Source organism: Salmo trutta, chromosome 8 (assembly GCF_901001165.1).
Source record: "Salmo trutta chromosome 8, fSalTru1.1, whole genome shotgun sequence".
NCBI classification, from domain to species: domain Eukaryota; kingdom Metazoa; phylum Chordata; class Actinopteri; order Salmoniformes; family Salmonidae; genus Salmo; species Salmo trutta.
The window spans coordinates 35,560,767-35,573,638 of NC_042964.1; the positions used below are offsets into that span (position 1 = coordinate 35,560,767).

Below are 12,872 nucleotides of genomic sequence, written 5' to 3' on the forward strand. Positions count from 1 at the left end.
CTCACTGCTATCCTGTTTCAGCTCATATCCTGTCTGTGACAAGGACATATGGACAAGGACACCATTTTATCTGAAAACACAGCAGCCTACTGTGAGCTATCATAGATTTCATAGAGAAATACAAATTCTCTGCCGTTCATTGCATTCCAATAACAGAAACCACAAGGGACTACAAGTTGTGGAATAGGACAATCTTCCACTGAGTACAGTCGCCTATACCTCACAATCAGAAGGCTACAATGGCAGCCTCTCCAGTGATTGGATCCTTTGTCGCTGCGGACTATGCTGTCTTTGCTCTGATGCTGCTGGTGTCTGCAGCCATCGGGGTGTACTATGCCATCGTCGGAAGGGGCCAGAGCAGCTCCAGAGAGTTTCTGATGGGGGGCCAGAGTATGACAGCCGTACCTGTGGCTCTGTCCCTGACTGCCAGCTTCATGTCGGCTATCACAGTGCTGGCCACCCCAGCCGAGGTGTACCGATACGGGGCAAGCTACGGTCTCTTCAGCCTCTCCTATGTGCTGGTGGTGGTGGTCAGCTCAGAGGTCTTCCTCCCTGTCTTCTACAGGCTGGGCATCACAAGTACCTATGAGGTTAGAATCAATCCACCCTGTTGAGTTGAGTTGTGATCTATTCTATTCAACAGAAATAGTATAACATGTTTGGTAGTGATTATCCAGATGAATTGCAATGCAAATTCTAAGTAATTCTAAATCCCTGAAATAAATATCTTGGGGGTCACAACGTTTTGTTCAAAGTGACCAATTGACAAATGCAATCTATTCAGGAAATAAAATACTGACCTAATTGTGTAGTTTTTCTATAAAACAAACAGATTGCTGTTTCAGGTATAGTAATCTTACAAGTCACGGTTCCAGAACTTAATATCGCTGCACATGTCCATTCCTTAGTCTTGTTGAGAGGCTGATGATTAGATTATGATTATGATTCAAACAGCTAAAATATGGGTCAGTGTTTTATCTTCATTAGCTGACGGAAACAATCCTGGCACAGTCTTGTCATCTCATCCTCTTACTGACTATACTCTTTGCTTTGTCATTTGGGCTTCACACATGAATTCATGTCACTGTCCTGTCCATGGGAAATGTAACAGAAAAGTGTCATATTTCTTTTTTCTCTTCATGGTCATCATTCTGCAGTATCTGGAGATACGGTTCAACAGAGCCACCCGTCTGTTAGGGACAGTGATGTTCATTGTTCAGACTGTGAGTACCTTATCACAACACTCTCACCCCACATATTATGAATAACATGAACATGAGAACAAACCTTGTGCTACAGATGATTATACGAGCCACATATTATGTCTCTCTGTCTCCCAGATACTCTACACGGGAATAGTAATTTATGCTCCAGCTCTGGCATTAAACCAAGGTGCAGTAGTCTCTAAAAGTCATGAAAGAATTTCATTTCATGCCCCATCGGCATTGAGTGCACTTGAAACCACTCCTCTGCTAAATGACGTCCCTCTCTCTCTCTCTCTCTCTTTTTTCCTCCTCTCTCCAGTGACTGGGATGGATCTCTGGGGTGCTGTCATTTCAACAGGAGTGGTTTGCACCTTTTACTGCGCTATGGTACTGGACAGGCAGTGATGTCAATAAATAATGCTATAAACACCATTTATCCCCTGATGTAAGGGAAATACAGATGGAGGTTAGATTGAGACATGTAGCACTGTGGTGACCTTTGCGGTGACCTTTAAACCATATATGTAACACGGCTGGGGTGTGTATTGTGACAGGGCGGTCTGAAGGCGGTGGTGTGGACGGATGTGTTCCAGGTGGGCATCATGGTGGCAGGCTTCCTGTCTGTCATCATCAGAGCCGTGGTCCTGCAGGGAGGAGTCTCCAACATCCTCAACCACGCAGAGTTCGGAGGACGACTCAACTTCTGGGAGTGAGTAGATTGTCATGGAGATTATAAATGTAAAAGAGCAGGAGAAGAGTCTGCACCTGGACTTTGTGCAGAATGTTGGCACAAAATACAAGACATTGCAAAAGGGCGTACTGAATCAATCTCTCTCTCTCTCTCTCTCTCTCTTTCTCTCTGTGTCTCCTTTATAGCTTTGATGCTAGTCCACTGAGGAGGCACACCTTCTGGACAATCACATTTGGAGGCACGTTTGTCTGGACCAGTATCTATGGGATCAACCAAGCCCAGGTGCAGAGATACATCTCTTGCAAATCCATGACTCACGCCAAAATGTGAGTCATCATCTTCCTGGAAGGATAGAGTAGAGCATGAAGATCTATTTCCTGTTTGCCCCAGTGTTAAAAGTGGAACTGACAGCACTTTAGCAACATGAAATCTTATTCAAATGTGTTCATCTACACCCCCAGGAAGAATATGACACTTAAAAAAAAAGATCTGGCAAGCGAGCACTTAGATATGGTATTTTTAACGTTAATCAATTCTTAGAATGTTTGGGAATCACGTATACTAAGGCATTTGTGAAAATTCTATAAAAATAGTGTGTGGCGCAGCGGTCTAAGGCACTGCATTGCAGTGCTTGAGGCGTCACTACAGACCCGGGTTCGATCCCAGGCTGTGTCACAGCCGGCCTTGACCAGGAGACTCATGAGGCGACGCACACATGGCCCAGTGTCATCCGGGTTAGGGGAGGGTTTGGCCAGCCGGGATTTTCTTGTCCCATTGCACTCTAGCGACTCCTTGTGGCGGGCCTGGCGCCTACAAGCTGACTTCAGTGTTTCCGCTGACACTTTGCGGCTGGCTTACGGGTAAGCGAGCAGTGTGTCAAGAAGCTGTGTTTTGGAGGACGCATGGCTCTCGACCTTTGCCTCTCCCAAGTACGTAAGGGAGTTGCAGTGATCGGACAAGACTGTAACTACCAATTAGGGGTAAAAAGTAAAAAAATAATAATATAGAGTGGGAAAGTGGGCGAGCATTTGGACCATTAATAGACACTGCAGTAAATAAAATAGAATAAAAACATCTGTCTCGTCCAAGACTCCAAGTCTACACAGACCGGTGCGCTATAGCAAATCAGAGATACAGTAGGGCTTTATACAAACAAGCCATTTGAGTAAAAGTCTGAAAGTATTTGGTTTTAAATATACTTAAGTATCAAAAGTAAACCGGATGGTGCGATTTTCTTGTTTTTTTTAAATTTAGTGATAGCTAGGGGCACATTCCAACACACATAATTTACCAAAAAAAAAAATGGTGTTTAGTGAGTCCGCCAGATCAGAGGCAGTAGGGATGACCAGGGATGTGAATTGATCCATTTTCCTGTCCTGCTAAGCATTCCAAATATAACAGGGACTTTTGCGTGTCAGGGAAAATATATAGTATAAAAAGTACATTCTTTCTTTAGGAATGTAGTGAAGTAAAAGTAGTCCAAAAAATAAATAGAAAAGTACTGATACCCCAAAAAACTACTTAAGTAGTCATTTAAAGTATTTTCACTTAAGTACTTTACACCACTGGTGTTTACAGGCAGTTGCAACAGCACAACTTTAGATTGTTAGCTAGAACGCATTCGCCAAAAGCCACAAAATACACCTGAATGGATTTCTGCAAATATGTAAACACCACGGGAGTCCTCTTACTTTTGGGACCCACCAGTCTTATTGATCAACCAACCATGAAAAGGTAGGCTCTCTCTCCCTCAGTTATGCACATCAACAACAAGATCAACAACTAATAGCAGCCAGAGCAAAATGAGCTAAAAATCTAACAAAGGAACATTAGATAAACCCCTTTTTCAGATCGTTGGCCACCAAAATTGCACTGATAAACGATGGGGAAGTGTAGCCTACTCGTCCTTCTGATAACACAAACTCTCTCTCTCCCCCTCCCCGTTCTCTCTCTCTTTCTCTCTCTCCTTTCTCTCTCTATTCCCTCTTTCTGTCACTCTTCTCTCTCTCTCTGTATTCTATTCCCAGGTCTCTCTACATAAACCTATTAGGACTGTGGGTCATCTTGCTGTGTTCTGTGTTTGCGGGGCTGTGTCTGTACTCCGTCTACAAGCACTGTGACCCCTGGACAGCAGGCATGGTGTCTGCTCCAGATCAGGTTGAGGACACAAACCAGGAAATAACACTTTAATAAGGACTGCAGGTTGATGTTTATTGGGATGAGTCTTGTCCTGGAGGCAGAACTAAGCAATTTCTGATAGATGGGCCAGGTTAGGTATTAGGGTCAGCAGTGTGATTAACATTAGGGTTGAGATTTTATGACAGATTTTGTGGCTGTGTCAGCTAGTGACCCCTCTGCAGAGCTGCCTCCAGAACAAGATTCATGATGAAAAATGCTAACCTACATAAATACCAGGCACGATCAATATTACTATTCTGCCAGACTGCCACTTTACAGATATATTTTCTAAAATATTTTTTTAAACTGATAACATTCACCGCCACTAAGTGTAACCACCTTAAACTATTTTTTTTGTGGGAAAACTGTTTTTTTCCCCGCACCGGCCACTCATCCAGATTGTTCCCAGGAAAATATCTCAAATAACCCAAACCCAGTGGTACCACTCAGATAGACACTGACTACTGACCACGCCCTCTTTCTCTGTACAGCTGATGCCATATATGGTGATGGACATCCTGAGAGACTACCCTGGACTGCCAGGATTGTTTGTGGCTGCAGCCTACAGTGGGACCCTAAGGTTACTATTCCCATCTAGTACTTATACTGTATGTCAAACTTGATCTTAAGTTTGATTATGTTAGTATGTTACATTATGTTATATGTCTACTAGATTAAGTACCCTTTTGTTACTATTTGTACTGTATGCAATATCTCATGGTTCATAATATCACGACTATGACTAAATGTTTACTCTCGCAGCCTATGGTGGGACAAAAAGATGACTATTTCCATAGCACTCACACACACTGTATGTTATATTTCTAGGTAAATAATGGCATTATATTTGCTCTCTCTCGTCCACAGTACGGTATCGTCCAGTGTCAATGCTCTGGCTGCCGTGACTATTGAAGACCTGATCAAGCCGTACACACACATGTCAGAGAAAAACCTGTCCTGGACCTCTAAAGGCCTCAGTGAGTGTATAATATCAATAGGTGTCTTTGCGTTTACCACAGAACTCAGAGAGCTATATTCATGTTTGATGATATATTTATCTTCTTATTGATATATTCTTGCTGATATTAGAAATGAATAAACCATGATTTATCATGATTTTAACTGCTATCCCTATGTTCCATTCTAGGCTTTCTGTATGGGGCTCTCTGTATTGGAATGGCTGGCATAGCCTCACTCATGGGAAGTCTGCTGCAGGTATGCGATACAACAAAAGTAGTATGTCCTTCTACAAAGAATATGTTGTCTTGAGGTTCGCAACTCTAAAATATGTCTCTGTCTCCTCCTGTAGGCAGCTATCAGTATCTTTGGGATCATCGGAGGGCCTTTACTGGGTCTCTTCTCGCTGGGGATCCTCTGTCCATACGCCAATGCCACAGTCAGTACAGTCTCTTTAACAAAAGCAGGATTATAAGTGTCTAACTGTTAGCTAACCTCTCTGAATGTTTATGTTGAAGTGTTGATGTGTTATTTCTGTGTGTTCTGTGCTGCAGGGGGGCTTGGCTGGTCTGCTCTCTGGGCTGGTTATGTCTCTGTGGGTGGGGATAGGGGCCCAGTTTTACCCTCCTCTACCAGAGCAGAGCAGGCCTCTGGGTCTGACCACACATGGCTGTAACTTCACAACCGCAGCCGATGCGTTCAACTGGACCGCATCCCCAACAGAACCAGGCCTATACACTACAGTACTACAGCAAAATACAGCAGAGAGGTACGTTGGGGGCTTCAGTATCTTTGGTTAAGGACAGGACACACTTTTGCTGAAGGGAACAAGTATATTGATATGGGCACAGTTAAAACAAATGTTCAGTTAGAAATGTACTGTAGAACAGGAATAATTTTGTCATGTTAGAATAGCGAACTGCATCAGCTGTAAAGAATATATGCAACGTTATAGCTGTTGGATGCCACTATGTTTGTCTCCTCTACAGACCCTTCCTGGCTGATAACTGGTACTCCCTGTCCTATCTCTACTTCAGTCCTATTGGGACACTTACAACACTGGCTGTTGGACTGGTGGTCAGTCTACTTTCAGGTACTCTTTCCCAAATGGTAGTGTTGCTTCTTACCATATTACATGTTGTGTCTAATTAACATGTTTTTTTTACACTAAAACGTGTCTCTTTCCAGGGGGTATGAAGTTGAATTTGGAACCAAGGGTGACTTTGATGAAAGAAGATACAATGTTATTTTGCTTTTACAAGCTCTTTAAAGAAAGGGTAAGTGATTTGAGTGTTTCAATAAATAGCCTCCAAGATGTTCTCTCTCTTTCAACCACTTTCCTGTATTAATTTAGCTCTCATCCATACCTAGGCCATGAGACGAGCAGGAAAGCTGGACCTCACAAAAAACAGAGAGAACAAATTGGGAAACAATAACCCTGGCTTCTGCAATGTCCACGAGTTGGATTTCACAAAGAGCAGTCTTCCTACATAACATACTGATAAAACCAGGACTTAACAGTTGCTCTTTCTTCTCATACTTCTCCCTCCCCAGTGCCGCTGTTTTTCATGTGACTCATGAATGTCCTGACAGATTGTGTCAATATCTCATCTATATCCTCTATATCCAGTGTCCTCAGAAAGTATTATTCCACATGTTGTTGTGTTACAGCCTGAATTTAAAAAAGATTCTCACCCATCTACACACAATGCCCCATAATGACAAAGTGAAAACTTGTTTTTAGAAAAGTTAGCAAATTGATTGAAAATGAAATACAGAAATATCTAATTTACATAAGTTTTCACACCTCTGAGTCAATACATTTTAGAATCACCTTTGGCAGTGATTACAGCTGTGTGTCTTTCGGGGTAAGTCTCTAAGAGCTTTGCACATCTGGATTGTACAATATTTGCCAATATTTTTACAATTCTTCAAGCTCTGTCAAATTGATGGTTGATCATTGCTAGACAACCATTTTCAAGTCTTGCCACATATTTTCAAGCAGATTTAAGTCAAAACTGTAACACGGACACTCAGGAACATTCACTGTCTTCTTGGTAAGCAACTCCAGTGTAGATTTGGCCTTGTTTTAAATTTTTGTAATTTAATTTATTTAACTAGGCAAGTCAGTTAAGAACAAATTCTTATTTACAATGACTGCCTACACCGGCCAAACCTGGACAATGCTGGGCCAAATGTGCTCCACCCTATGGGACTCCCAATCACAGCCAGTTGTGATACAGCCTGGATTTGAACCAGGGTGTCTGTAGTGACGCCACAAGCACTGAGATGCAGTGCCTTAGACCCCTGCGCCACACCTGCTGAAAGGTGAATTAATCTCCCAGTGTCTGGTGGAAAGCAGACTGAACCAGGTTTTCCTCTAGGATTTTCCCTGTGCGATTAATTTTTTATCCTGAAAAACTCCCCAGTCTTTACTGATTACATACAAGCATATGCATAACATGTTGCAGCCACCACTATGCTTGAAAATATGGAGAGTGGTCCTCAGTAACATATTGGATTTGCCCCAAACATAACTCTTTGTATTCAGGACAAAAATTGAATTGCTGTGCCATTTTTTGCAGTATTACTTTAGCGCCTTGTTGCAAACAGGATGCATATTTTGGAATATTTGTATTCTGTACAGGCTTCCTTCTTTTCACTCTGTCAATTAGGTTTATTATTGTGGAATAACTACAATGTTGTTGATCCATCCTCAGTTTTCTCTTATCACAGCCATTAAATTCTGTAACTGTTTTAAAGTCACCATTGGCCTCATGGTGAAATCCCTGAGCAGTTTCCTTCCTCTCCAGCAACTGAATTAGGAAGGACACCTGTATCTTTGTAGTGACTGGGTGTATTGATACACCGTCCAACGTGTAATTAATAACTTCCCCATGCTCAAAGGGATATTCAATGTCAGATTTGTTATGTTTACCCATCTACCAATAGGTGCCCTTGTTGCAAGGAATTGGAAAACCTCCCTGGTCTTTGTGGTTGAATCGGTGTTTGAAATTCACTGCTGGACGGAGGGACCTTACAGATAATTGTATGTGTGGGTAGAGATGAGGTAGTCATAAAAAACAATGTTAAACACTATTATTGCACACAGAATCCATGCAACTTATGTGACTTGTTAAGCAAATTTTTACTCAACTTATTTAGGCCTGCCATAACAAAGGGGTTGAATACTTATTGACTCAAGACATGACAGATTTTTAATTAATTTGTTACAATTTCAAAAAATATAATTCCATTTTGACATTATGGGGTATTTTGTGTAGGCAAGTGACCCAAAATCTAAATGTAATACATTTTAAATTCAGGCTGTAACGTAACAAAATGTGGAAGGGTGTGAATACTTTCTGAAGGCACTGTATGTAGCCTACATCACATCAACTTGAAAAGACAAGTAGAGTTAGGATGGTTAATAATGAAATATCTTTGACTTGACTTGTTTCCCATTTATTAAAAAATATGGCTATCAGTGTTGTACATTTAAAATAAATATTAATTTGAAATAGCTGTGTCTCGTTTATACTTAGATCATTAAATTACATTGTACAAGTTATCAATACATTCTATAATGTATTATTTACAATTATATACACAAGAGAACTGGAGGCATTTGAACTGTATGTAGTCATTTGGTGGATGTCATTCCACAGCTCGAGGTGGGTAAGAGAGGCAAGTGTAGCTCATTTGGGGAGGCAGGTAGCCTAGTGGTTAGAGCCTTGGACTAGTAACCGAAAGGTTGCAACCGAGGGGCTGCAAGATCGAATCCCCAAGGTAAAAATCTGTCATTCTGCCCCTGAACAAGGCAGTTAAACCCACTGTTCCTAGGCCGTCATTGAAAATAAGAATTTGTTCTTAATTGACTTGCCTAGTAAAATAAAAATGTTACTGTAATATTTAGCTAACATTTGTGTCTAAGGATGTTTGTGTTGCTAATAACACTCTTGTTCATGGACGGCTAAACTAAAACTTGCATACTGAAGATTTAACTGCCAAACATCTAGGATATCAATCTATCGGTCAGCCTATATTCAGCATGGTGGACAATTCTTCTTCATAGTAACGCTTCTTCATGGCTCTGTACTTCCTCAGATAGTACAGGGCCTCCAGTTCCTTTATCACAAACTCCCCACGGTCGACTAGCTTTTTGATCTCCTGAGGGTCTGTGACATCTTTGTTCTTCATAAAGGCTCTCTTCAGACGTTCCCCGAAGTAGTCTGCTCCTTTGGGGTATTCCCGTCCCAAAAACAGGAGCTGCCAATGGAAGAAGACCGGTTACCAATTATAAATCCAGGCTTTGGGAATTGTTTTGGAAAGATAGCTAAATATTGCATGAGTGGAAGCAAATCTAGTGTGCGGGTAACAACAACGGTTGGGTGCATTGACAGCAGTCAATCAGCGTTTAACTTACGTTCTTGTATAGCTGTCTAACCTCACTCCTCAGAGGGTTGGCCATGTCACTGCCTGAGACTGTAGCAGCCTTCACTACTGGGATGGAAGAAAAGTTCAGAACATACAAGTGATTTAGCATACAGCAGCTGATTATGTAAAACAACAACAGCTCAGAAATGTGCATATGTCTGATTGCTGGCACACGTCACATATCCTGTGAGCCTCACAATCTTAGCTGTGTCATGCATACATTTGACCTTACATTGGTTCACTTAGCAGGTAGGATAGTTAACAGTGCAAAAGGGCCAAAATGCGACAAAGTCGCAAAGCGAATGATTAGCTAGCTGGCTAGATAATTGGCAGCTGCAATTTAACCAATAATTGTCTTTGTGCTGGAATAAAAGTTACGTTGTCTCCCAGCACAACAACGTCAACAGACAATTATTGTTCGAATCGTAGCTAATTAGCTAAACACCCTCTGTTACAAAAACATCCATTGTGATTAATTCACACGATATAATCAAGATTCCATTACATTATAAGGTCCCTTATAAATAAATCCTTGCAATTAAGTAGTGTCGACAACTGGTTACGTTGCCCTTCCGGAGTTCATAAACAACGCCGTAAATCCTTTGACATGTCGCAAACCAAAACATTGTTCTACTGCGCGTGCGGTGGCATTTCAATAGTAAATTGGACGCGAAAAGAGTTGAAAGATATCCCACCAAGAGAAGATAGTAACCAGTTTTCCAACAAATGTTATTTCATTACCTATATAGCAAGCTAACCAGTTAGAAAATTAATATTGTGGTTAGGTTGATATGTTTACAAGCCAAGTAGCTAGTTGCATAAGTAGCCATGTGTTACTAGCCAGAGTAAGTTAGATTACCAGTTAGCTAGGACTCAAGGTGAACAAGTGACTGCAAATCAGCTTCCTTTTACTGGAAGCGTGCTGCAAGTCTGTGTTTTGCTTCTTTCAGCCTTATCTTCCTACAACTAAATACTATATCTCCTAACTTTCTATTCTCTGTCATTTCCTTGTAAGCCACCCAAGGATGCAAAGTTAACTTTGTTATTAATAGCATCTCTCTCTCTCTCAACATTAGATTCATGAGATATATTAAATCTAGTAGATATAAACCTAGCTAGCTAAATTGAATATAACATGTTTCAATTTCTCCCAGGCAACCCGAGTCTAGTCTTTAGATATGTTCTTTACTTTTCCAATGCCCACAAATTACAAGCATACAGTAGTTTGCTAATTTGTTTATGATCACATTTATGTTCATCAAGTTGAATTGTTGATTTGGTTCAAGTCTGCCAAAAAGAAAGGAGGCAAGCTCATTAAGGCTTAGGCTGAAAAGGAGCAACTTCAGAAAGAATAGGTGAGAGAAGACAAAAGGAAGAGGGTACTCGAGGACTTCTCATTTCATTCAATCAGAGCTCATCGAGCATAACATGTCAACCCATAGATAGGTTAGAAATATTTTTAAAACAGCTTGCATTCCAATCCCGCTTCCTGTTGCTCACAATCATTATTTTTGGGGGACCATGTTAAACAACTCCAAATGTTCTCAATTCATGGAGCAACCCACATACTGAAGATTCAGCTGCCAAACATCTAGGCTATCAGTCTATCGGTCTGCCTATATTCAGCAGGCCTAACAATTCTTCTTCGTAGAAACGCTTTTTCATGGTTCTATATTCCCTCAGATAGTACAGGGTCCCCAGTTCCTTAATCACAACCTCTCCACAGTCGACAAGCTTTCTGATCTCCTTAGGGTCTGTGACATCTTTGTTCTTCATAAAGGCACTGTTCAGACGCTCCCTGAAGTAGTCTGCTCCTTGGGGGTATTCCCGTCCCAGATACAGTAGCTGTCAGTGGAAGGAGGCAGGTTACCAGTGATAATCCCAGTGCTTTGGGGATTGTTTGGGACAGACAGCAAAAGATTGCATGAGTGGCAAATCTCATATTGAAAGTAAGTGTGGGTAACAACAAAGCGTGGGTGCATTGACAGCAGTCAGTCAGTGTTGAACTTACATTCTTGTACAGCTGTCTAACCTCTCTCCTCAAAGGGTTGGCCATGTCACTGTCTGAGACTATCAGCCTTCAATACTGGGATGGAAGAAAAGAACAGAAGATACAACAGGTGAATTACTATTCAGCAGCTGATGATGTAAAACAGCTCAGAAAGAAATATGCTTGTCTGATTGTTGTCACATCACATATACCGTGAGCTTACAATCTTTAGCTAGCTATGTGTCATGCATAGTGCATTTTAGCTTGTTTTACCTTGGTTCACATAACAGGTAGTTTAGGTAACAGTACAAAGTCTGCGGATAGGTAGCAAAGCACTGGTAAAGCGAATGATTAGCTACCTAATAGTAACGCAATTGGCTAAACACCCTCGGTTATAAAAACATTCATTAGCTTTGTGATTAATAGATTTATTCACACGATATAATTTAGCTTTCATTACATTGTATCTAGGCTCCCTTACCGACAAATCATCGCAGTGCTGAACGCTGTCTACCTTGCTGAAAACTGGCTACATGGGAGCATTACGTCAAACAGCGCGTCGATTCCAGGGTTACCGCTAGAAGGGATCCATCTTTTCTCAAATTAACATCAGATTTGACTTTTCATAGCAGTTTAGGATAATTTACGCAGCAGGTTAGGCTACGGTTAGAAAACGGGTTAGGATTAACCAAAATGAAATAAAAAAAAAATGAACATTTTAAATGAATTTGACAAAAGTTGGATCCCTTCTAGCCATGACCCGATAACAGCTGGTTGAGGGACGAGCGTCGCATCGGAGTGACATGATCTGACTATTAGACGTTGGGCTTGTTCGATGTTGCAGGCAACTGCCGTTTAATGCCCGTTCACATGCTAGTCGAAACTAGGAAACTCGGACATTTCCGATTTGACGATTCGTTGAATGCTGCACGTGTATTACTACAACTAGTTAACAAGTCGGACATTTTAGAGTTTCCTCGTTCCAACTAGCACATTAACGCAGCATGACTGATCTACAAAGAACGTTGCATTAGTAGTTCTACTCATTGAAAAATAATAATAATAATAATAATAATACTCTTTGGGCGCGTTTGAGTGGTAAGGCTAAAGCACCCGACTGTAAAGGAAAGTCGATGAGTGATGTCGGGGGAGGTGCATCTGCGACAGCTGAAGTCAGACACCAATCTGGTTTTCCAACAGCAACTCTGATATTAATATGGCAGTGTTGCCATTGTTTATATGTTTTTCTTTATAATGTCGAAATAAACATGTCTTCAAATCCCGTATCATACACTAACAAACTGAAATCGTATGTGTGTACATTGTACAATCATTTAGTGTGAGGGCCTCAAACATCACATTAGTTTGTCCACTGTATACATTAATCACGGCAAAGTTGGTTCCTGTTTCAATT

The 12,872-nt window shown here is 41.2% G+C and overlaps 3 protein-coding genes across 6 annotated transcripts; 1 reads left to right on the forward strand and 2 right to left on the reverse strand.

Moving 5' to 3' along the window:
* Nucleotides 1–68: 68 nt before the first annotated feature.
* On the forward strand, nt 69–6,774 carry slc5a8 (solute carrier family 5 member 8). The gene is made up of 15 exons (XM_029761048.1): nt 69–590; nt 1,158–1,223; nt 1,341–1,392; nt 1,525–1,592; nt 1,760–1,914; nt 2,082–2,222; nt 3,924–4,053; nt 4,566–4,654; nt 4,942–5,051; nt 5,222–5,289; nt 5,384–5,470; nt 5,586–5,800; nt 6,021–6,124; nt 6,220–6,308; nt 6,403–6,774. Exons 1-15 carry the CDS (start codon nt 240–242, stop codon nt 6,523–6,525), a joined length of 1,848 nt encoding a protein of 615 aa, XP_029616908.1. The 5' UTR covers nt 69–239; the 3' UTR covers nt 6,526–6,774.
* A 1,700-nt stretch (nt 6,775–8,474) lies between these two features.
* Nucleotides 8,475–11,534, reverse strand: LOC115198780 (electron transfer flavoprotein regulatory factor 1). Of its 3 annotated transcripts, none has more exons than XM_029761056.1 (3): nt 11,480–11,534; nt 9,458–9,534; nt 8,475–9,300 (listed from the first exon to the last, which is right to left on the reverse strand). In XM_029761056.1, the coding sequence occupies exons 2-3, from the start codon at nt 9,500–9,502 to the stop codon at nt 9,067–9,069; spliced, it is 279 nt and encodes a 92-aa protein (XP_029616916.1). In that variant the 5' UTR covers nt 9,503–9,534; nt 11,480–11,534; the 3' UTR covers nt 8,475–9,066. The 3 variants fall into 3 exon arrangements, with proteins under 3 accessions (XP_029616916.1, XP_029616915.1, XP_029616914.1); XM_029761055.1 differs by lacking the exon at nt 11,480–11,534 and adding an exon at nt 9,974–10,423 and having other exon boundaries at nt 9,458–9,531; XM_029761054.1 differs by lacking the exon at nt 11,480–11,534 and adding an exon at nt 9,974–10,267.
* On the reverse strand, nt 10,638–12,268 carry LOC115198778 (electron transfer flavoprotein regulatory factor 1-like). 2 transcript variants are annotated; one of them, XM_029761052.1, is made up of 3 exons: nt 11,940–12,268; nt 11,480–11,554; nt 10,638–11,313 (listed from the first exon to the last, which is right to left on the reverse strand). In XM_029761052.1, the coding sequence occupies exons 2-3, from the start codon at nt 11,522–11,524 to the stop codon at nt 11,068–11,070; spliced, it is 291 nt and encodes a 96-aa protein (XP_029616912.1). In that variant the 5' UTR covers nt 11,525–11,554; nt 11,940–12,268; the 3' UTR covers nt 10,638–11,067. The 2 variants fall into 2 exon arrangements, with proteins under 2 accessions (XP_029616912.1, XP_029616913.1); XM_029761053.1 differs by having other exon boundaries at nt 11,919–12,247.
* Nucleotides 12,269–12,872: the final 604 nt, after the last annotated feature.